Source organism: Pyxicephalus adspersus, chromosome 5, assembly GCF_032062135.1.
Source record: "Pyxicephalus adspersus chromosome 5, UCB_Pads_2.0, whole genome shotgun sequence".
Taxonomy (NCBI): domain Eukaryota; kingdom Metazoa; phylum Chordata; class Amphibia; order Anura; family Pyxicephalidae; genus Pyxicephalus; species Pyxicephalus adspersus.
In genome coordinates this window covers 4,686,541-4,710,790 of record NC_092862.1, presented here as the reverse complement: position 1 = coordinate 4,710,790, position 24,250 = coordinate 4,686,541, and the positions used below count along the sequence as shown (strand labels likewise).

The following is a 24,250-nucleotide window of genomic DNA, read 5'->3' as shown; positions in this document are numbered from 1 at the left end:
TTTTCTTTGTAGAAGGTTATGTAGAAAGGACTTTTCACCTTCTCATTCCTCTCTCTCTGCAAGCCATAAACATGGGAATAATACAGGGAATGGCCGACTCTCCCAGATCTTGGGCGGATATAATCCTTGTGACTCCCCCTGATTGTGGTTCCACAGGGAACCCAAAGGAAGACGCAGGCATCGCCCAGAACCGGGAGAGGAAGGGCTGCACCATTTCATTCCTAACAACCCTGCAACCTGCACCAAATGCTGAACAATCATAATGCTGCAGATAACTTCTCATACAATCTTTCACAGATTTATTGCTCCAATAGTGATGGACTTCTACATTTCCCATTTTTGCAGTACTTTCACTATATGTAATGTTCAGCGTGGTACGGTTATAATATTACAATATATGTGCAATGGACCTGATTTATTAATGTTCTCAAGACTGAAGAAGATAAATTGATTCCCATATCTTCATTGGTTACCAAAAAAATTGGAAATCCCCAAATTTCATTCCTATATCCCCAAAATGTGTTTCCCATACTCCAACATTTAATTCCTATACCTTTATTTGGTTCACATACCAGCAATATATACCGTAGTTCCCATTCCTCATTATTCAGTTCCATGTCCCAATATATAGTTTCTATACCCCTATTATTTGATACCCCTTTCTTCTTTGATTAGGTACCAAAATCTCATTTGATTTCCCTATTTGGTTTCTATAACATTAATATTTTGTTTCTATACTCCATCAGTTGATTCTGATACCCCCATCATATGACTCCATATGTCCATTGGTTAGTTACCAGAGTTTGTTCAATTGATTCCTATACAACCCCCTCGCCCCTTCCTTTGCCCATTTGGTACCCCCTACTCCAATATTTGATTCCTAATACAATTATTTGGTTCACATAACCCCAATATTTACTTTTCTTGCCCCTCTATTTGGTTAGCATATCCATCATTTGGATCCCATACCACTATAATTTGGTTCCTGTGTTCTATCATTTGATTCCCATATCTCCATTTATTAGTTACCATAATCCCATAATTTGATTTCTATATTCCTCCCACTTGGTTCTCCAAACCCCAATATGTTGTTCCTATACCCCATCATTTTATTTTAATACCCCTATCATTTGATTCCTATATCTCAATTGGTTAGTTACAACTATCTCATCATTTGATTCCCATATACCCAACATTTGTTTCCCAAACTCCAACATGTAATTTTTATAACAATTTTTGCATTCCCCCAGTATGAAGTTCCCATTCTGCATTATTCAGTTCCATATCCCATTATTTGGTTTCCATGTCCCAAGATTTAGTTTTCATACTCATACTTTTTTGGTTCCCATACCTCCATTATTTGATACCCTTATCTTCATAATTTCCTAATTTGATTTCTATATTCCCTTATTTTGTTTCCAATTGGCATCATTTGATTGTGATATCCCCCTCATATGATTCCATATCTCCATTGGTTAGTTACCAGAATTCCTTCATTTGATTCCTGGACCTTTATTTGGTTCACATACCCCCAATATTCTGTTCCTTTTCCTCATTATTTGGTTACATATCCCATTATTTAGTTTCCATATGCCCATCGGTCAGTTACCAAAATCTCATCATTCAAGATCCATATTCCCTCATTTGGTTTCTAAAACCTCACTGTTTTCTTTCCATACTCCATCAGTTGATTCCCATCATATGACTCTATATCTCCATTGGTTAGTTACCAATACACACCCACTTCCCTTTGGTTCCCCTATTCCAATATACAATGTTACTATACCAATTATTTGATTCTGATATCCCCATAATTTGATTGCCATATATCGATTGATTAGTTACAATTATCTGTTGGCTATGTCCGCCATTGTGTGGGGCAGAGCTTTACCAATCCTTCCATCCTTCTCATGGACAGCCATCCCCGGAAGTGGTCAATATATATTAATATTATTCAATATTGATCAGGGAATCAATCAATTATTCAATATTCTTCATGCCAATCAGGAAGAGATTTCAGTTTCCATTGCCAAATAGAATTTCCGTCTATTGTTCCGGAGGGGTTAAATTCTCCTCTCGGATATTTCTCTGGGATAAATCCGGTTGTGATGGTGTGCAAAGAATGCTCCAGAAGTCTGGGGTATTATTGTACATTTCTGACCCCCACCCCCCATCTGGCCTGGCACAGAACCCCTTCCTCGCCCAGTCTACACATTCCCTGGCAGCACATGAGAGGTCTGACCCATAGGGGGTGACTCAGACATCGGCCACCTCTGAGTCATTAATACCCCCCTACAAAACTGCCACCGCCATGTCTATTCATAGAGACTCGGAGATCACATTACCACGTTATCCTTAATAATTTATCACATGGCGGGGCTGTGGAAAAGAGCTTGTGGTTTAAGACCTGGCACACTCCAGCAGATCCGCTGCCATTTTTGCAAATAACCAGTCAGAAGCCTAAAACCACTGCACACACATGTGCCAAATTCTGCCCTTCCAATTGCTTTTTCCTTACAGAAAATGATCAAAATTAAATTATTTGTACACATGAAACAATGTATCTATTTCCAATCAAAATGTACCAAAAGAATTACTCTGCCCATGTGTACCAGCCCTAATTGTCATTTTTGAAAATTGGAGGTCTCCAACATCCTGTGATCATTATACAAACTAGTGACCCCCCTGTGCCAGACACACCCATCATTGTCCTTTAACCTAGGATACATGCAATACATATACCTTATTTCAGGCCACTAGATGGCAGCAGAGCAGCTGCAGCTTCCTACCTATAGAAAAACTCCATTTCCCATGATTCCTTGCACTGTGTTGGTATGGACGGGAGTGGTCACCTTTGTAGTCTCAGCTCTTTACAGCACAATGGGGTGGCTACAAAAAGAGACAATCTGAATGGAGCATGAATTGTAGCCACCGGGATTAAAGCAGACCTGTCATCACATTTTAAAAAATAAATAAATGGTGGCTTTCCTTTTCATATAATGTTTTTTTTTAATTATTTTAATAATTTATTTTGAATTTTAACTTTTTTTTTGTTGCAGCCCCTTGTCACATATTTAAGGAGGCTGCGGGCTGCTCTTTCTGCGTATGCCCAATATAACACCTGTGTCACCTGGGGCTTTTCTCAAATGTATAATAAAAGTGTTTGATCTCACTCATGCACAGATTTTTGTACATTTGGAAGAAGAGATGTCACCTGATCTCAAACCTGCACAATGCGAGAACCTGAAGGAGCTGACAACACCGCATAGCCACAGCTTAGCGTTGTCACCCTGCTGCCATACACTTTAAAATACAATTTGAATCATTTTAGAACTATAAATGGGGGGAATTCAATTCTGTTCTCATATTTAGACCGGCCAAATCCACCTCTGGGCTGTTTTAGGATTTGCAGCTGTTACATATTTGCCTTGCCATAAAATGACTGCCATGTGTCAGCCTACACATGGCGGCTGGCGTGAATCAGTTGTGTGAGGAGTGCCTCAGTCCTGACTTTCTGTCTCCATAATGATTTCACATTATAAATGGCAGCCTGATGGTTTGTATTATCAGCCAGGGAGCAATTTTATTATTTCCCCAGTAGCTCCGGTGCCATCCAATGAGAATAAGGCCTGGGAGTAAAATACAATCAGAAAGAGCTTTGATTGGTCATTCCTATGTAGGCTGCTAAATGCTGAATTTAGATTGGTTGCTGTAGGATATCACATGTCATAGTGGAGCATTTATTTAGAGAGTAGCAGAGCCCGGGAATTTATCCAATATCTAGAGAGAGCGAGGATTATACATTGTCAGCCCTATTAATGTCAACAGCTCAACCAATCAGCGGGGTAGGTTTTAAGGTGGGGGTCCCTTAAATGATTTAAAAGCAGGTGTGCAGGGTGCTGGGATGCTCTGCATTTGGGGGCCCAAATGCCCAGGGTCCTATTCTGTCTAGCCAATGAGAATCTATCAGTCATTGCTGTGGGTAACTAACCCTCATACTGTCCCCTGATTGGATACATTGTACCCCCAGCTCTGGATATGGGGAATCATTGGCTGATATTATCTGGTTGATGTGCCATGCTGGGATTAATGAATCACTGGAACTGGGGAAATTCCTGGCATTCTTGGCTCGTCCGGTGCCCACTCGGCTGTTATTTGTGGGCAGCGGATCATGGAATTGGCCGTTTGGGTGGTTCCTAAAAAAGCTGGATCAGTCACTCTGCAGGCTCCGCCGTGTGCAGCTACGCAGGGAAAATATTTTTCTCTTTTTCGTAATTCTCACATTTTCCGGTAATTTACAGAAAAATAGTGGGGGAGGGGTCATTGCCAAGTGCTGGGAAAACCATTTCTGTTATCCTCAATGGGAAACAAATCCAAGTTTTACCAATGAAATGAATTTCTGTAAATAAGTGGCTGAGATTTAGTGATTGAGAGGGAAAACCTGCTGCCCCCAAAGATCGGGGTGCCATAGGCTGCAGCCTGCTTGGCCTGGTGACAACAAACATTGTTTCTTCAAAAGCTACACCTGCTGGTCCCTGCAACTCAAAAAAAGATTCACTGTAGGGAATGACTATAAAATACTAGTGGGAGGAGCTAGATACACCTCCAGCCTATCAGATAGAGGATTGTGTAACTCCTCCCGCTACCAGATAGGTAAAGTGTTATGTAGCACCTCCCATTATCGGATAGGTTGGAGGTCTATCTAGCCCCTCCTACTATCATGCTGGAGGGTAATTTAGCCCCACCCACTATCTAAAAAGGCTGGAGGTTTATCTAGCTCCTCCCACTATCAGATAGGATGAGGATTTGCATAGCTCCTCCCACCATCAGTTAGACTATAGGTTTAAGTAGCACCTCCCACTATTGCATGGGCTGGTTGTTCATGTAGACCCTCCCCCAAGAAGTTTATCTAGCTCCTCCCACTATCTGATAGGATAGAGGTTTGCATAGCTCCTCCCATTATCAGTTAGACTGATGGTTCAATAGCTCCTCCCACTATCAGATGTACTGGGTGTTCATGTAGCTCCTTATGTAGGTTGTTCTATTGTTGTAGCTCCTCCCACTATCTAATAGGCAAGAGGTTTATCTAGCTCCTCCTATTATTTGATAGGCTAGAATTCGATCTAGCTCCTCCCCCTATCAGAATAAAAGTTATGTAGCCCCTCTCACTTTCAGATAGGTTTAAGTAGCTCCTCCCACTATCTGATAGGCCAGAGATTTATCTAGCTCCTCCCACTATCAGATAAGCTGGGGGTTTACATAGCTCATCCCACTAAATGATAGGCTGGAGGTTTATTTAGCTCCTCCCACTTTAGGTTTATATAGCTATTGCCTACAATTATGTTTTTTGAGTTTTGTATTGAGCAAGAAATCATTAAAAGCCCTGTCAAGTATTTTTCTTTTCTTCTGTGGAGATTTTTCTTCATTTCCTGTCCTGCAGAGACAACAGGAAGTAAGAAAATCACTAAGGTGTAGAAAATCCAGGGGGTCTGACCCTTCTCCAAAAATATCATTTTTGGGATTTTATGTGCACCAACATTCTGGAATTTCCTTTGCTGCAGGATAATGGGGAAATCCCAACCATTTCTACCTTTTCTGTAGCTTATATCCTATATACGTTCACCTGCAGTACTTTATTTCTGTCACTAGATGTCCTCAGTCAGTTGGGCAGCATTGAGCACATAATGTCCTGGACCAGCCCAAAATCTGTGATTGGGTAGTGAAAGGAGGAGGAGCATAGCAATGAGCTCTTTTCTTAGTCACTCTTCTCTCTTCTCCTATCCACATGCTCAGCACACAAACTGATTGGCCTCTTGTGCTGCTTTTTTCTCTCACGCTCTGGCCCTGCAAAAGACCGATGTCAAGTCTACTTTGGGTGCTTCCATATATTTTATTTTTTTTAAAAAACATTTCATTTGTGTCTTTCACAGCTCTAACAATGGCCGTTGTCTCCTCTCCGGCAGAACTTTCCGGAATGCCTCAGCACCATTCTGACAGCGCAGCTCTTTGTCCTGCACCACTGATTGGTATTTCGGGGCCCCGGGCCAAGTCCTGACCTTTGTGATTAGGATGTGTTTTGTCTTACCAAGTTCTGGATTTGGATTTTATGGTTTCCTGGAATTTATTTTATTCAGCAGAAGGGAGGTCGTGGGTCTCCTTTATGAAGGGTGCTATTGCCATCTAGAGGACAAAAGCTGCAACAGCAACCCCACAAATCCAAAAAAGGAGGCCAAGCATAAAACTGAAGAAAACAGAAAAAATCAGCAAAATAAATTGTTGCAATAATCACCTTAAATCAGAAGTTGTCCCCTATTTATTTTCTAGTGTCTCAGGATGAATGACATTCAGCCCAGCCCAGGCAGTCATAGATTGCCAAGCCTGTGGCTGGAAGGTAAAAGGAGGAGCAGCACAGTAATGAGCTCCGTTCCCATCACAGCTCTCTCCTCTTATCAGAATTCTCCATGTTAAAACTGATTCACTCATTGAGCTGCTCCTTCCTTCTTCATCAGCTGAAATCAAGTCCTGACCTGCACCTGACCTGCACCTGACCTCCTTCTAAGCTGCATTTGCTTATGGAGGGGAGCAAAGAAATGCAGCTATTTTTTAAAACATCATTCCATTTTTTTTTACAAGAAGCATGCTGATAGGAGGAGAGAGCAGAGCCAACCTGAGCCACCTCTCCACTACAAATGTCACATTCCAGATCTGCTGGTCAGTGGTCAGATTGTACAATATGGATGCCCCGATTCTAGGGACGGTTTGTCCTGAGGTTCCCCCCCAGAAATGCCCGGGGGGGGAGGGTGTGACAGCTATACCATAAATCTTGGCTGACATCGCTCTCTGAACGCTGAGAGTAAATATTAACTAAGATCTCATAGATTGTAAAACGTGCCGATATCTTCATGTAATAAACACGGGGCCACAAGGGCATTTACCCCAGAACATCGCGAGGGGCCGCTCCCTACACAGCCTTGACAGACGATCAGCCTATAGAAGGAGCACAGTATATCATCTCCAGGATTCACTCCGCTGGGGTATGTACACGTCACAATGTGAATGGTAATAAATAGGGTGAATGTGAGCAACCAATCAGATGCCAGAGACAAATGTAAATGTAAAGCAGCAGATCACACGTGGAGAGGAGCCAGGAATACAGGGTCAGTGGTGCTCTGTGACCCCTGGGGGGCGATGTAAATGCTGAACATCCAGACGATGATCCTTGGGGTTAATAAATGACTTACCTGCTGATTATACACTAACCTGCAGACCGGAGCAGAGTCATTATATCGCACTCATTACCCCGGCACTGCCCACACACCCAACACTGCTGGACTACAGGTACCACCATAGCGGGGAAGGGGGGGGGGAATGCTGGACTACAGGTACAGTCAAACAGCTCTGTATGTGGGTTGTCTAGCAAAGGGTGAATGTTTTGGGTGAACATTTGGGTGAATTTTCTTTGCTTGTGCATCTATGGCCATTTACTCAGCAGTTAGATTTCAATTTCAATAGATTAGAGTCACCAAAATTCCAGCAACATCATTGGAGGTTCCGAACTGATTGGCTAAACAGATCGCTCTGCTAAGGGCTGGGGCAAATTTGAAAATTGCCCAGGGCCACCTACCTTCCCCTGTGCCCTAGTTGACAGAATGACAGCGGTTACAGGGAGCTGAACGCTATACATTTAGAACCCCCACTTCCTAACCATCCAGAGCCCCGTTTTCTTTCCTGCCCCTGAATGGGGCCCCCATATTATGCAGCTGTTGGTGAAGATCTTTGGCATTGAACAATTGAACCTTTGTCTCATGGTGGACTGGCAGATCACCGCATGATGTTCCTGGCCAGAACAGTTGTAGCTATGGATCACTAAGCAGCACTGTGGTCACTTCTGGAGTAGGGCCCGACACAACCCAGGGGCCCCTGTATTCTGATACTTGTTGATATCTCTCTCTCTCTTTATCACAGTGACCAAAGAAAAAAATGGCGCCCAGAAAGCGGCTACTGAACCTGGAGACGATGAACCAGGCGGTGCTGGATGTGAAGGTCCCTATTTTGGGGTCAGTGTTGGCCCGAGCGTTGGAGATCCAGCAGGAGATCGATCAGGTGAGATGGGATGGGAGTGTTGATTGGCTGGGGACAATGAAAATACAGAGGAGTCGTGGAGAGTCCACTTCCTTCCTGCAACATTCTTCTAGATTTATTGGGGAATGCTAAATGTATCTGAATACACTGAATTCCATAAATGGAGGGACTGCTATAAAGACATCCTGTACAGGCTCCGCCCAATTAAAAAGGATCCTCCCATGAGGAGTTGTCCTGCCAAAAGAAAAATGAAGATCTGCATATGGTGGGTGAATCCTGGAAGCTGTGATTCCATTCTTTGAATATGGCATGAAGTAGTGTGAGTTGTACTAGATTTGGGCATAGTTGGGTGAATGTAGCACTTGAAATGTATAAAAATCTCAGCAAAGGAATCATCATTAAGACAAAAGGTCTCCCAATTACCCCGCCCCCACGGTTCTGCTGTTTAATGATATACTGTTCTTGAGTGGGCTGACCTCCACATCATGTGTATGTGTCAGTGAAGAGGGCGCCCCCTGGCTGTGAACAGAACTGGTATGTGTGTTAGTTGATGACACTGCTGCCCATCCCTTCCATCATGTCTGGGTGGGGCCCTTCCTATGAAAATGGCTCAGATATAGGGTTTGTTCTAGAGAAGTTTGTATCATGTCTAAATATTCTTTTTTCTTCATCTCAGGGGATAGTCAAGCCTTTTAAGAAGCTCACAAAATGCCATTTCGGGGACCAGCAGGCCATGGGGCACAAACCACGCACTTTCCTGAGACAGGTGAGGGGGCGGTGATGGAACTCAACGACACCACCGATTAATTTGCCAAATTTACAGGACAACACGTCTTATTGCCAATTGCTGGTCTAACAGAGTGTCCTATTATCTGTGCATGGCCCACCATTTATATGGGGCCCTATAATCTATGTGTGGCCCCATAAACTTTATGTGGCCCTATAGGATATATAGGAAATATGTTTCTGTATGATTTTCATGTAGTCATACAATCCTACAATCTATATCTGTTTGTATATTCTATATCCCGTAATAAAAAAACAAAAACGAATTTTGTAGCAGAGCTGGGATATTCTGCATATAATGGATTTGATGGAATTACAGAATAGGGCCACTTCTTCCCCTCTCTGCAGGTGGCCGCTCTGTGTACCTACCCGGAGTTGCTGGACACGGACAACTTTGCAGAAGACGCTAAACGTCGGGCCCGGGAGATCTTGAAGACATTGGATAACAATTCAGTGGGTGAGTGCGGTCCCTCGGGGGTGGGGTCTGTTTGGAATTGTTCAAACAGGTGCCTTGAACTCAATGCCTGATATATGGTAATATAAAGTCAATACAGGTAGTCCCCGGGTTACATACGAGATAGGGACTGTAGGTTTGTTCCTAAGTTGAATTTGTATGTAAGTCGGATCTGGTTCTTTATTTTAATAAATGCAATTAGGACAGATATTTGCCTTAACATATTATTAGGCAGCGTGGTGTCAGTTACTGTATAAAATCCTCAATGTGAGTTAATCCCAAACAAAGCAAAAAAAAGAAAAAAAACTTTATGGAGCCTAGACATTCAATACCTGTGCTGTGCTTTGATATACAAAAAGAAACAACTGCAGAGTTTGCAGGACAGCACAAAATTTCCTCTGCAAGTCATGTGAACTGCCCCCTTCTCCCCCATCAAGCCTCTGTACTGCACACGTTCATATCTAGGAGTCGTCCGTACGTCGGATGTTCCTAACTCAGGGACTACCTGTAGTTTATTGGTTCTTTTATTTTATATATTTTTTTTTACATTATTATGTAAAGGAAAACAACATTGTTAAACGAACAGTTCTTATAAATTTCCCAAATGTATTTATGGGGTCTATTTATTCCTTTTATCAATTATTCCTCTATCAATTCACCTGAAATTCACTGACAAATGATGAACTCGTGCTGCCACCTAGTGGCCAATTGTCAAAGTGCACAGTTGTCAAAATAGGAATTGCAAATGTGCAAACGAATACTATGGACGAATTTAGAGCGAATGACAGGCGAATCATTCATAAACACACCTGCATGTGCTTTTCTTTATGTTGTTTTTCTTTTCGTCTAATTTTTTTGTAACTTATTTCTTCAATAAAAAAAAACTATAAAAATTCAACATGAATGCATGATAACTAATTCTATAATTACTTTTACTCCCATGAAATAAAAACAAAATGATTTTATTTTACTTTTTAATTATTTTCTTTTCTAAAATTAAAGTCTTCAATAAAAGCACATAAATATTATTATATCTTGGCGCGCTTAGCTCACTAATTTTTATTATCTCTGGGTATTATAATGAGAGGGGATCCCTAAGGCTGGAAAGAGGAGCTTTATTGTTTTCAAATTCTCTCCCTGCATCATGATGGTAAGGGAGTGTTGTAGGGTCATTGCTCACCATGTGTGTTTATTGCAACTTGAACTATTGAGCATTGTGTACAGCTGGCTTTTTTACAGCAGAAGAGAAAAAGAAGAACATGCAAAAAGGAATTGAAAATTCCAGCAATAATACAAAATATTCATATGTAGTATCTTATATTTACCCGCTTAAAATTGGGGTATTTTATACACCTAGAATAATACTGATCATGTGACCTGCTTTTCTCCATTCACAAAGGAGCTCCTTTCTGTGCAAGGAGCTCTGTGATTGGAGGACTTCCAAGCTTTTTTTCTCCTAATCTATATTACAGACAGGTACGTATTTGATTGGCGGAGGTTGAATCCCAGAAATTTCTCTTTGTGTCTCCTCAGGCAGCTACAACCCAACTTACATCACTCAGGTTCTGCCCCGCAAGATCGCCAAGTTCATTGAGCAGAGGGATGGGGGTGTCCCTAGTGACCCCAAGAATATTGTGGTGTCTGGGGGGATGTCGAAGGCCGTTCTGGTGAGTCTGGGGGACGAGATGGAGTCTTCAAACTTATTGCTAATTCAGTTCTTTTTATATTCTTTTGTGGACAGGCTTGGGGCAGGAAGTGAGGAGAAATCTCCCCAAGGGGACACAAATGGGGGTAAAAAAACAAATATTATAGATAGTCTAAAGACTGGAATTTTTTCCTAAAGAGAACCTGTTACCATCAGACACATCCTGGTTTTCCAGGAAAGGAGGACTGAACAATTGCCCAGGGGCCACACTTTCTCCAAGGCCCCAATTGGCAGAGGGTGCAGGGAGCTGAAATAATGAACATTGGGGCCCCATTCACAGCTCCATGTCTTGTAAAGGAGACATTGTCCACCACACGGATTATTTTCTGTGCCACCCCCAGTGCCAGTCTGGCATCAGTTTCTGATATATCTCTCCATTTGTCTCTGCAGAACGCGCTGGCGCTGGCAGCAGATGAAGAGTCCCCGCTGAAGACGGGATTTGTGGTCCCTGTGCCATATTACCCGCTCTATGGTGATGCCATCGCCTTGTTTGGTGCCACCAAGGTGGAATATGTCCTGGACGAAGAACGCGGATGGGCAGTGAATGAGGAAAATATTCGGGAATCAATCCGTGCTGCTCGCCAACACTGCAACCCGAAGGTCCTATGTGCCATCAATCCTGGGAATCCCACCGGTACCAATCTGCTTCGTCAGCCTTCACTGTGCACATGATTACCCCTATATATATATATACATGCGGAATACTATCTCCAGAGCTAGATTATGTTCAAAGATGCCCTCTAGGCAGATGAATAGCTCCCCCTTTTAATTAACACTTAATTTATAGAAAAATACCGCAGCTTTAACCCTTTCACATCAATCAAGAGCCACAATCATCCTCTGAACCAATCTGAGTATCCAATACAGAAAGGATATCACAGCTAGGAATGTTTGCTGCATCACAAGAATTTTAATTCTGTTCATCTGCTTCAGTGATTCCCGAACCCCTGCCAGGGAGCACAGCCCGGTCCTGGACCTTCATATAATACAGGTGGTAAATGGTTTAGGACACTCCCTCAGCCAATGGAAAAGCAGCTTCATCCTGAGGAGGTCACTTCTGTGTTGCTCCCCAATGTTCTCAGGGAGAGGGTGACTGAAATACTTTGCAATCTATTTTGTATAACAAATGTACATTCTTCTATTTACAGGACACGTTCTATCCAGAGACAACATGGAGGTTATCATAAGAGTGGCTGCTGAAGAGAACCTGCTGCTCTTCGCGGATGAGGTGCTGTTATTATTTCTATAGAGAAAGCCCACCTAAAAATGTATGTGTCCCCGTCTACCTTTTTTGACCCACCCCTGAATGGTATGACCACACCTGCTTGTCAGTTACTCATGGGCTGTCCTTATCAATCTTTGGATGTTCTGGCTCCTACAGTTTACATGTTATAGAATAATCGCAGATCCATGGGACGTGGTAGGAACCCCTATAATGAAGAAATAAAAAAAAAAAATAATATCCAGTGGGTTTTCTAACTTTTCTCACTCCATCTAATGCACATACAAACCATGGCTTACTGGCTCTATTTTTAAATGATTCCCCTGTAAATTAATCTGAAATTTACTGACAGATGTTGAATTCTCTCTACACCTCATTTCAGTTTCTATTAAATCAATGACTTGTTCTGTCACCTAGTGGCCAATCTCAAATGTGCACCGCTGTCACAATAAGAAAATGCCATCTGTATAAATTATTATTATTATTATTATTATTATTAATAATAAACAGGATTTTTATAGCTCCAACATATTACGCAGCGCTCTACATTAAATAGGGGTTGCAAATGACAGACATATACAGACAGTGATACAGGAGGAGAGCACCCTGCCCTGAAGAGCTTACAATCCAGTAGGTGGGGGAATTTACATACAGGATGGGAGATAAATTCATGGAATTATGAATCAATCTAGAGCGAATTAACAGGGAATAATTTATAAATACAGCACCATGTATATGCTAGGTTAGACAATTTAGAAAGTTTTTTTTGTATTGTATAGTCTACTAGATTGTAAGCTCTCCGGGGCAGGGTCCTCTCCTCCTCCTGTGTCACTGTCTGTATCTGTCTGTCATTTGTAACCCCCTAATGTACAGCGCTGCGTAATATGCTGGCGCTATATAAATGCAGTTTATTATTATTAATAATAATAATAGGAATAGTGGTGGAGTGTGTAAAGAACATTACTGGCCCTAAAAATCATCCAGATGTTTCTGGGATCATCTAGGAATTATTATTATTATTTATTAATCTTAATAAACAGGATTTATATAGCGCCAACATATTACGCAGCGCTGTACATTAAATAAAGGTTGCAAATGAAAGACAGACAGGAACAAGTGACACAGAAGGAGGAGAGGACCCTGCCCAGAAGAGCTTACAATCTAAGAGGTGGGGGTGTTGATCACTTTCTTCTCCATGCACAATAGTAAGAAAAGACAGATAGAAATGAATAATGGGATTCACTCCCCTAAATGTTGCAAAAATTGTGAATCCAACTGCTGATCCTCCTGGAATCCTCTGACTTCCTATCTGTATAATGCAAACATTTGTTCTCCCTGCATCATGTGGTGACCTGCGCTCTCGCTTCACTATTTCTGATAAATTTGTCATTATAAGCATTTATCTTCCATCTATGACCGGTTCTCTTTCCTGTGTGCAGCTCAGGTGTATGACGTCAGGCTGGCTCATCGTATTGGACCTCTCCTAGTGGTTATTCTTCTGTACGGCCATTTCTAAACATTTCTCTTTCTGCTCTGCTGCAGGTCTATCAGGAGAATGTCTTCGCCCCAGGGGTGGTTTTTCATTCCTTTAAGAAAGTTCTGTTTGAAATGGGTCCGGAGTATTCTGAGCGGGTTCAGCTGGTGTCCATCTACTCCATCTCTAAGGGGATCAGTGGAGAGTGAGTGGTTAATATTACATCCATTTATTAATAATATTAATAATATTATCCAGTATTTATATATCGCCAACATATTACGCAGCGCTGTATATTAAATAGGGGTTGCAAAGATCAGACAGATACAGACAGTGACACAGGAGGAGAGGACCCTGCCCCGAAGAGCTTACAATCTAAGAGGTGGGGGAAGTATCACACAGTAGGAGGAGGGATATGGAATGGTGGGAAGTAGTGAGGGTTGAAGACACAAAAGAAGACGGGTAGGTGAGGTTGAAGCGTTGGGTTTTAAATGAGCAGGAAGTAGGAGCAAGACGAATAGGACGAGGAAGACCATTCCAGGGAATCGGGGCAGCTCTAGAAAAGTCATTAGTAAGTCATTGGAGGAGCGAAGAGAGCGGCTAGGGGTGCAGTTTAGTCCAGCGGAAACAAAGAACCCCTCTGTGCATCTTCTGAGGGCAACTAGCCTATTCTGCCTCACTGGGATGGAGTGGGATCCTGGATCAGATAGTTTACATAAGCAAATGTAGCTTTACCTAAAATCCAAATTTTGCATTTTGATAATGTGACCTCCACCATCACATTCTGGAGGAGAGGAGATCATTTATTAGATCTCTTTAAATATGTAAAGCTCTTTATAAGAAATCCTTCACATTATTATTATTTTAGAAGTTATATGATGGATTTAAATATAAATTATGAATAGGCTGAGTTCAACTATAAGGAAAATGTTACCAAGGACTCCACCTTTATGGACTTATAAGACTATAAAACGTTTTATCTCAGACTGAGCACATTTTATTATTATTATTATTATTAGTAATAAATAGGATTTATATAGCGCCAACATATTACGCAGCGCTGTACATGAAATAGGGGTTGCAGATGACAGACAGATACAGACAGTGACACAGGAGGAGGAGAGGACCCTGCTCCGAAGAGCTTACAATCTATTAGGTAAAACCCCAACCAAAATTAAACGTGGCAAATTCCTAATGAATTCTTGCTGATCTGTGGATAATAAAGAAATGAAATATTTAAATTCCCCCTATTGTGTTGGAGTGCCTGGCTGTTCACCAATCCACACACCCGGGACCTCTCTTGCCTTCTATTTTTCTTTTAAATAGTGATTACACGTCCTGCTTCCTGCAGAGATCCTGGGAAATGTAGCTGGGAATCAGTTCTTCTTGCTACTCTAGGTTTCACATGGTCAAATCTGATTAGCCCTCCCATCAGCTAACATCAGAAATGAGGGGAAGAAGCTGCAGTGCAGTGTGCAATCATTGGTGAAATGGATATTATACCATAATGCATCTGTATGCTGTTTGTACCTTCATATCAGCCTGATTGCTATTAGAATTTGCATCGTTCAATTTTGAGTTTCATCAGGCTTCAACTTACTGTGAAAAAACATTATTGGTCCATTTCATCCATACAACACCGATGCCCTTGTAAGATCCTTGGGGTAGTTTACGCTATATTTTCCAATCAAAGGGGTATATTTAATCTGAACTTTTTCTTAACATTTTCTAAAAGTGTGCCACTGAAATCTCTACCCCACACCCAGCTTAAATTACAGTGGCATAGCTGAAATCTAAATCCATATTTTTGCACTAAAACTTTGTGTATTGAGTTTTTATTTTACCTAATTAATTTTATTTAACCTAATTTACCTAATTATTTTTATTTTTGTCTTTTAATTAGTATTTTAGTTATTACTAATAGTTATTAGTTAATAGTTAGTTACTAATATTACTAGTTATAGAGTGACAATGATCAATAGATATTTACAAAGTGTTGTTAATGCAAAAATGATAAATGTTTTTTCTCCCCTCCCCCCAGGTGCGGTCTCCGTTCCGGCTACATTGAATTTGTTAACGTGGACCAGGCAGTGTTTAACTACTTTGGGATCCTGAAATCTTTTGATATTCCCTCTGTCATTGCTGTGTTGACTCTGGAGGTGCTGGTGGACCCCCCACAGCCTGGAGATACCTCCTATGAGTCTTTCCAAGCGGTGAGTGTAAGATACAATTTGCCCTGCCTGGGGGTCATATAAAGAACATATGTTATATTACATTATTGTTAGAGATTCTGGTAGATAGAGAAGTCTTCTTTACGCCACGGTGCTAAAGTTGGGGGCTCCTAGTGGGCAGTGCTTATCTTCTGACCCCTCCCTCCTTGTCCTGGTCACATGACAAACCTCTTTTTATTGGCTCAGCAGCACATTGTCCCTGCAGATCGTTGTCATGTGATTGCTAATTTTCTTCTTCATGGCAAATATTCTTCTCACCCTCCTATAGAGCTGCTCTGGTGATAATGGACCCTAAATTGGGTATATTCACCAATTTCTAGGGAGGGAAGGTAGATAAAGGACTCCGGGTTGTGTCATTAATGCCAAAATCAGATATAATACATTACCACAAAAAGCAAACTTTATATATGGCTCAGTGAAAGTGACGGGAAAGTGTAAAAGTCAGGTGATATGAAGGTGGGTGGGGGAGGGGTTTTTATATAAGACCACTTTCCTGCTTTCTTTATCTTATTCCATAGGAAGCACAGAATCTGCTGAGCACTCAGCTGGAAAAAGCTCGGCTGGCGGAGGAAATATTTAACCGCGCTCCAGGAATCTGCTGTAACCCCATTCAGGGTGCTCTGTACGCCTTTCCCCGTATACAGATCCCAGAGAGAGCTATCAGCCTGGCACAGGTAAGGTAAATGGTACAGATACACCTGGAGTGTGCCACCCAACCAATGTCCCGGGCTCATTCTGGTCTGCAACAACCGCATTACACGTTACGTATTTCCACACTCACCATAGCAAGGAGAATAATTCTATGACAGGCTGGAATTATCCAATGATCCCTTTTCCCCATTATGGTGACCCCAGAGAACACGTCCGGACATTCTTCTCATAAGTACAACATAATAGTGACATTATCAGTGACAGCTGTGTTGTTCCTCAGGGGCGGGGCCAGGCACCTGACATATTCTTCTGCCACCTTCTCCTGGAAGAGACCGGCATCGTATTGGTGGATGGGACCAGCTTTGGCCAAGCAAAGGGGACTTACCACTTCAGGTAAGTGTCTCCCTAAACATTTCATACAAATAAATATATATAAAATAATAGTAATAGTTTTCACCAGCAGGTTTGTCTGCAGCCCTGCTTTAGGCAGGACCACTTGTGTGACTTACCGTTCCTGTTTGGAGGAATGGAACTTACCTAAAGGTTGGGTTCTTTATTGTGTATGGCGGGATACTGATGACTATGTATGAGTATACAGGGGGGAAAATGATAACCCCAAAAAGCAGATAATATGGGTGCACTCAAGTGGGGGTCAATGTGTTATATACATGGCGAACCCCCTATTTCCTCTTGGGGTAATTAAATCTGGGAATGGGGGCACTGTATTTCATAAATTCAGATATGAGCCCCCTTTATTCATAGGGTTAGTATAGGCGGAAGTATGACAGAGCCCTCTCTTCCTCCCAGGGTAATCTAGGCTGGGGATGGGGGGTGTCACTTGTGAATGACAGATCCGATCCTACAGATTAAGGATCATTGTGTTCTATTCATGACAGCCCCCCTTGGTACTATAGGCTGGGCATAGGGGCATCACTGTTCACTATTCTTTATGCCCCCTTTTAGTTATTATTGCCCAGGGATGGGGGGCATTACTATGTTCTATATAGAAAAGAATACAAATAGCCTGGAGATATGGGGTATCACTATGTAACCACCCCGGGGGTTCATATATCAGGGATATCCCCAGGTCAATGTAATCAAATATAAAATAATTTGCTTTGTGTATTCCAGGATCTCTCTGCTTCACCCTCTGGAGGAACTGAAATCCATCCTGGAAAAGATCGTAGAATTCCATGCAAAATTTCTCCAGGAATATTCCTGAGCGGCCTCCGAATCACACAGAAATAATAATTATAATAATATTCATGGGCCTCTGCCCACACTCCACCCCAAATCTTTGCACTCCACAATAAACCGAACTTGTAATATATCTGCAGCAAGGTGTGGTGATATCCCTTGTCCCTATCATATGAACAAAATCAGGTGCGAAAATTTGGGAAAGGCTCAAAATGATTACAGATCTTGTTGATGTCAATTTGAGATTTAGGAGGGTCATTTAGAGGGAGCCCAATGCTGATGAGGCTCCCACCATTCCTAATGGATTTATATATATTATGAAACTGGAGGCTCTGCAGGACCCCGAAATGTATGTCTAGGAAGACTTTACCACCGACACCCCCAAAAGTAACCTCAAACTCCACCTATAACTAAGGTAAAATATTTCGGCAGGCTGACTCTTAAAGAACTTCTCATTTAGTTTTATTTCTGATCCTGACCCATAATAGGATGATAGCTCATTTTCAGCCTAATTTGTGGGGTGGGAATGAGAACATAAAGCGAATGTAAATATAAAGCATCCCACCTGAAATCTTTGGGAATTAAAGTGGTAAAAAAGGAGATAACAGGGAGGTATAAGATGGCAGAATGAATGGGTGATGTTATTTTTGCAATAAAATAAACCTAACTGCCTGTTTATAATTTCTATATAAGGTCTACATAGGTCATTCAGTGTATTATCCCGGCATGGCCGGCTGCCAGGAATGAATAAATTCCCATACACATGCGCAGGGGTTATGTTATTCTGGCTCATACACATATTCAGGGTTGGGTAGGGGAGATCCAGTGCCACCGCTCCTGCATAACACACGTGGAAATTTGCTAATTCTCTCGGGTAATTGATAGCCAAATTTTGATGGTAACACAGATTTTAATTAATGTTCATATGCAAACTTTTTTGAACATTTTCAAAAAGCTTCTATGTACACTACTATGTACACTACAGCAGCACCATGCTTTGTACCATTTAGGATAAACACCTAGAACCTATCATGCTATCATCCTAGAACTTCTGCAAACTGACTGCTCATTTTCTAAACATCCATAGATGTCAATTGATTTTCCCTTTTAACACAATGGGCCTGTTTTATTAAAGATTGGATTATACTATCATGGGAGAACCTGGGAGATCTAGCAAACCTGGAATAGATCTGGTCCAGGATTGAAAACATTTGCAAAATAGCAAAGTATTTTTAAAAAAATCCAGATTTGCAGTATGACCCAGGTTCTCTTATGTTAGTCTTCTACAGGCTTTAATAAATTAGCCTTAATGTGTTTATTGGATGAGATGTGAACTTATAATGAGGTCATAGAGTTCAGACAGAATTCAGGAGTGGAAACTGAAGGCCTTTGAGTTAAATATCTGCATGGTCCAATCAATGAGATATAAACCATGTGCTGAATTGATCAGCCTGACATATAATCCATGTTCATAATTTAGAATGCAGTCTTGGTTTATCGGATTTATATGAACAAAAATCATACATCAATCTTTATTACAATCTTTATTGGCTAATTTTTAAGACACCGTTATGCGAGCCCTTTTCATATATTTTTTCAATCTTCCTCTTCCAACCCAACTTTTATTACAATAAAAATTACCCTTAAGATTTAAGAACTTCACAGCAGAGTCATCTACAAAGCTCAGCTGCCCCTCAGTGGGGTCACCGCACCAAAAGGGCCACCTTGGAGTAAGGCAATAAAAGATCTGCTAAAGCCCGATGGGCCGACAAAGCTAAAACTTGGCCTTTAGAAATGGTGTTTACCAGCGAGCGGAGATTTCAGTTCATCGTAGTTTGCATAGCAGCGTCATCCAGTGAGATTTACGATTTCAGCAGCGTGAGATGGAAAGTGGATCTCCACTCGGAATGGCATTTGTCAGGATCTATGAATGGGGACACAGCCACCCCCTTTAGAAGATTTGGGGAAAGGGCCATCGGTAATTAAAACAAAAGGTAAAAATTTGAAATCCGCATGATGTTGGTGACGTGTCATGTGATCAGTAGGCACCTAGTAGTTACATGGCGTAGCTCTTCCATGGCTGAGAATTTCCTAGTGAAGTCCTGTCTATGCAGAATGCCAACCAAGTACTATGAATGATCATGCGTTACAACATATTAAAAAAGTTCTACAATCTAAGTGCTCCATCACCAGAGAGATTTCAATCTTTCCGGCAAGTCGAAGCCAAGCGGCTGCCACCGCCTGGCGTGCTGGAAGAATCTGTTTTACGCTTTAGGCAAATATTGGCACACAAAACAAACTTGGCCGACGTAGAAAGGTGCAGAATCTATAGAGCGGCTACGGTTTATTGGACGCGTCCCTCCTTTAAGGCATCGTCATCCGAGATCTTTCCGGCTTCGGGATATCAGCATTTAGGAATATTCCTGGACGAACTTCTGGTGGAAATCCTTCAGTCGCTCCACCAAGATCTTCAGCTTTTCGGTTGGTGGCAGAATGGTCATCCTGGGGGGAGAGAGAAAGGGTCACTTTCCAGGACCAGTACAAGGCTCGATAACATTGATGAAGATTGGATGTCTGCACTTCTCTATATATGTGATGCCCTGGGCAGTGATCCTACCTACCACAGACCCCTGGAGTCCAATAACACCTTAATGTGGGTCTGATCAAGAAGGTTAGAAATGCCAATGAATATTAAAATTCTTCTCCATGCATAAGGTGCCCTGGGCAGTGATCTTACCCACCAGGAGTGCATCAAACAAGAAATGGCAGCAGGGACTTCAAGTACCAAGTTCCAATAAGTTTCTCTATTTATTCTCCAACCAATTTGCAACTCCAGCACCTCTGTGACCCAAACCTTGCATAGTATAGATCAGCATTTCTCAACTTTTCTACCATGAAATAACTTTTAGCTCTTCTGAGAACCTTCTCTATTATTATTATATGCACAGCTCACAGTATATTAGTGTGGTGGTCAGTAGGAATAATTCCTCTTACATTGCAGGCCACTGGGAAGAATGGCACCCTTACAGATAGCCAAAAAATCATTGAACTGATCTAAGAGGCACAAACTGCTCATTGCTCAAGGAACCCCAGCAATCTCTGGAGCAGGGGTATCAAACTCAAATACACAGAGGGCCGAAATGAAAAACTTTGAGCATTTCGTGGGCCAAACTTGAAATTTATAGTGTAGAATGAGTGTGCCCCTACCCTTAGGGGTCTATTTATAAAGCAGTGAATCTGACATTCAAAGAAATGCATGAACCTGGGAGATCCCCCACAAGGAGATGATTTAGTGAATGCCAGATTCCATAAATAGATCCCCAGAGTACTGCATGATAGAAATATAAAAAGACCGCAATAAGCTATGCGGAAGAGAAGTCTTTTTGGGATTTTGTTTATCCTGGAGTGTGACAAAACTTTCACTTTGGTGTAATCTGCATGGTTGTCAGTTGTCTGGTAGGGAAAGTCATCTTGTGACTTCTTCTTATTTTTTTGTAATTGTTTTACTTTGCCAGAAAATGCAATGTGAAACCAAATGAATCGCTGCATTCTATGGCAAAGTAAAACAATTAGAAAAAACAATAAGAAGAAACAAGACGCCTTACTCTACCATACTCTAAACAATTCTCTGGCTTACCTGTCAGTATAAACTCATAGGCTCATAGTCCACGCATGGGCTGCTGATCAATAGACACGAATGATGCCGCTACTACAATTCCCGGCATCACTTGCATCTATAAATTGCGGGGCCACGCATAGGCAGAGAGGCCGCTGGTATAGAGATGCGAGTCTTAGTAGTGGCATCACTTGCGTCTATAGAACAGCAGCTTAATGTGAATTGCAGCTGGCCCACTTTGACTTACTGCAGTAGTGGTGGGGGGTGCAATTCATATTTAGAATTGTTTTGGGTGCCAAAAAAAAAGGATGTTTCGGGCCAGATTTGGCCCGCGGGCCAGAGTTTGACATCCCTGCTTTAGAGGAACTCTCGTTAAGAAGCATTGATATAGATGAAGCTTTCTTTGCAGCACTTCTTCCATAATGCAATAAAGAATAGTTATTATTAAACAGAATTTATATACCGTCAACATATTATGCAGCGTGTAATATAACAGACGGATACAGACAGTGACACAGGAGGAGGGGACCCTTCCCCGAAGAGCTTACAATCTAGGATTTAGGGGAAGTAACAGACTATAGGAAGGAGATTGAACCTAGAGCTGTAACTTTGAAGTCCCCAGTGATAATTCTTGTTTGCTATAGAGGTCAGATAAGTCCCTGGCCAGTGTCTGATTGGCTGGGTACGATTACCTGGTACCTACCTGAAGTGATGAGTTCCTTCCCTCTGCCCAAAGCCTCTCCCGGGAACGACGCAGATTCCAGTTTCCTCCAGCAACTTCATGCAGAAGAACATATCCGGGGCCTGGCCTTCCTCCTGGAGGAGATCAGAAGGGATCACAAGAAAAGAAATACCATTGGTTACATACATGGCAAGACTGAAGAATACGCAGGCCCATCATATATCACAATAACTTGTTCTACAAAGGTCAGTGCAGGGAATCAGGAAAACTTCCAGATCCTACTGAGCAGGGTAAGGGATTGTTACAGACAACTCAGATCCATCACTCTTTATGTGCAAAATATCACTCAGTTTTGCAGTTTAATCATTGTGTTCCTTTCCTATATTATAGCAAGAATACCGTTATATAAATGGCACTTATATACCATTGACAGGACCAATAATTATCTGTGTGTAATGCCAACTTCATTCTTTAAGAATTTCCAAAGCCTAAGATGTGAGATTATTTTAATTCTGATATAAATTTATCAGACAAAGCTTTGCCCTGCTTCTTTCTGCATCCCAAGATTTGGTATTGGATAGAGAGTGCGCCCACCACCGTAATAGACCAATGGTGGATGTAGAACTGGCTTGGGTGCCCATTACTAGTCTTTGTGCAGCGGCACCATCCGCACCTCCCTATGTTGGCCCCTAGGTGGAGTGCGGGTAAAAGGTCCAAATTCTGCTGAGATTCTCCTTGGCTTTGGAGCGCTAGCTGGGTGTTGGAGCTTTTGGGTAGCTTGGAATAGAAGTTGATTCTTCCTAGAGCCACCTACTCTTGCAGCAGTGTCAAGCTTCAATAATTCAATGACTACAAGGACACTTTTACCATTCAGGTGTTTTATTCTAAATAAAATTTGCAAATTTAGGAGGAGAGAAGGTCACATGACCTTAAAATGGCTGCACTGGGCTGACTTTTTTATGTTTGAAGGTTTCCAAAGACCCAATAAGACAAATCTCAATCTTTGGTTAGTGTCCTTTTCAATGTTATAAAATCTGCAGCTAATAAAAAAGAATCCAAGGTGATTCTGCCATGGAGGTTCTTCCTGTTATAGGGTGACAACGCTCTATTCTTGTATTGCAGTTGTGTTCCTGTGTTGTCACCCTGTCATGTTTGCTCCCCATGGTGTCTGTTTTTTAATACACATATCTCAGGAATCTTGTCCTGGATGATGCCATGCAGTCACCTCTGGAAAAAGCTGCAAAAAGGTTCCATGAGGTCAGCAATGCTGAGATGCAACAAAGAAATAAAAAAAGGTGGGAACACATCTTAATTGTTGTTTATGGTAGACTGTGCACCAAGTTTACTAATTATTATCTAGTTCGGGTTGAAATCTTCTTTATATGATAAATTCAGCAGAATGTTATCTTCTTTAATGCCATGGCAGTATAAAGTCCCCGGTTAATGAACCGCAAAAATTCTCTGAAGTCACATGACCTCCCAAGATCCAATCAGTGCACATCTCTCTTAGCGGCTCACCTGTGCCAGTTTGATGGCTCTCTCTGGGATCTCAATCCTGGGAAATGAGTACATAGCACCCTGGACGGGGTTACAGCGTATCCCGGGCGCCTGGTTCAGGATTTCCTCCGTCAGTCTCGCTTTCTCTGCCAGATTACCCAGAACTGCTTGCTTCTCCTGGAGAAATGGAAAGTAAAAATATTGGGATGTGTCATACAGACATCACAGGTGTAATCATATATCTCATGAACCCCCTGGCTTAAAATGATCAATGCAGTTTTGGAGCATTTCTTTAATGTGTAACCAGCTTGGAAGCCTAAAGTAATGTTAATTATCCTAAAAACTATGAACAAAATCAATATTCAGATATATTTATTTATCAATTTGTTTACACTGACAATAAAACAAAGATGATGTTGTAATTTATATTATAGTAGGATGTTTATATTCACTTTCTTCTCTTTTAGCACAATAGATGCCTTTTGTCTTAAGTTGCTTCTGTAAACTCTAAAAACTAAATTGTAAAAACGAAACGCGTTGATTAAAGGCAGAATGAATAAATCCCAATATGAAAAAATGGGAACTCCCTTAAATGGAGTCCTTACTGGTCAATAGGTTGATACTGACATTTGGTCTTATTTGGCACCTATTTA

The 24,250-nt window shown here is 41.6% G+C and overlaps 2 protein-coding genes across 2 annotated transcripts in view; one reads left to right on the top strand and one right to left on the bottom strand.

Annotated features, from left to right (window-relative positions):
* LOC140330458 (alanine aminotransferase 2-like) overlaps positions 1 to 17,935 on the top strand; it is a 22,434-nt gene extending 4,499 nt beyond the window's left edge. The window contains exons 3-13 of the mRNA XM_072410596.1: positions 7,966 to 8,103; positions 8,759 to 8,848; positions 9,217 to 9,325; positions 10,856 to 10,989; positions 11,418 to 11,661; positions 12,176 to 12,255; positions 13,792 to 13,928; positions 15,765 to 15,936; positions 16,473 to 16,628; positions 16,886 to 16,998; positions 17,737 to 17,935. Coding sequence (XP_072266697.1) covers positions 7,981 to 8,103; positions 8,759 to 8,848; positions 9,217 to 9,325; positions 10,856 to 10,989; positions 11,418 to 11,661; positions 12,176 to 12,255; positions 13,792 to 13,928; positions 15,765 to 15,936; positions 16,473 to 16,628; positions 16,886 to 16,998; positions 17,737 to 17,827 — 1,449 coding nt within the window. The 5' untranslated portion in view covers positions 7,966 to 7,980 and the 3' untranslated portion in view covers positions 17,828 to 17,935. The remainder of the gene's footprint in view (positions 1 to 7,965; positions 8,104 to 8,758; positions 8,849 to 9,216; positions 9,326 to 10,855; positions 10,990 to 11,417; positions 11,662 to 12,175; positions 12,256 to 13,791; positions 13,929 to 15,764; positions 15,937 to 16,472; positions 16,629 to 16,885; positions 16,999 to 17,736) is intronic.
* A 1,396-nt stretch (positions 17,936 to 19,331) lies between these two features.
* LOC140330457 (alanine aminotransferase 2-like) lies at positions 19,332 to 23,790 on the bottom strand. The gene is made up of 3 exons (XM_072410595.1): positions 23,619 to 23,790; positions 22,122 to 22,234; positions 19,332 to 20,304 (listed from the first exon to the last, which is right to left on the bottom strand). Exons 1-3 carry the CDS (start codon positions 23,670 to 23,672, stop codon positions 20,214 to 20,216), a joined length of 258 nt encoding a protein of 85 aa, XP_072266696.1. The 5' UTR covers positions 23,673 to 23,790; the 3' UTR covers positions 19,332 to 20,213.
* Positions 23,791 to 24,250: the final 460 nt, after the last annotated feature.

Excerpts from the sequence above, each read along its gene's own strand:
- LOC140330457 (XM_072410595.1), bottom strand. The coding sequence starts at position 23,672 with ATGTACTCATTTCCCAGGATTGAGATCCCAGAGAGAGCCATCAAACTG. Across the intron at positions 22,235-23,618 it reads GAGCCATCAAACTGGCACAG|GAGGAAGGCCAGGCCCCGGA; the intron begins GTGAGCCGCTAA and ends GATCTCCTCCAG. Across the intron at positions 20,305-22,121 it reads GAAGGAACTCATCACTTCAG|GATGACCATTCTGCCACCAA; the intron begins GTAGGTACCAGG and ends CTCTCCCCCCAG.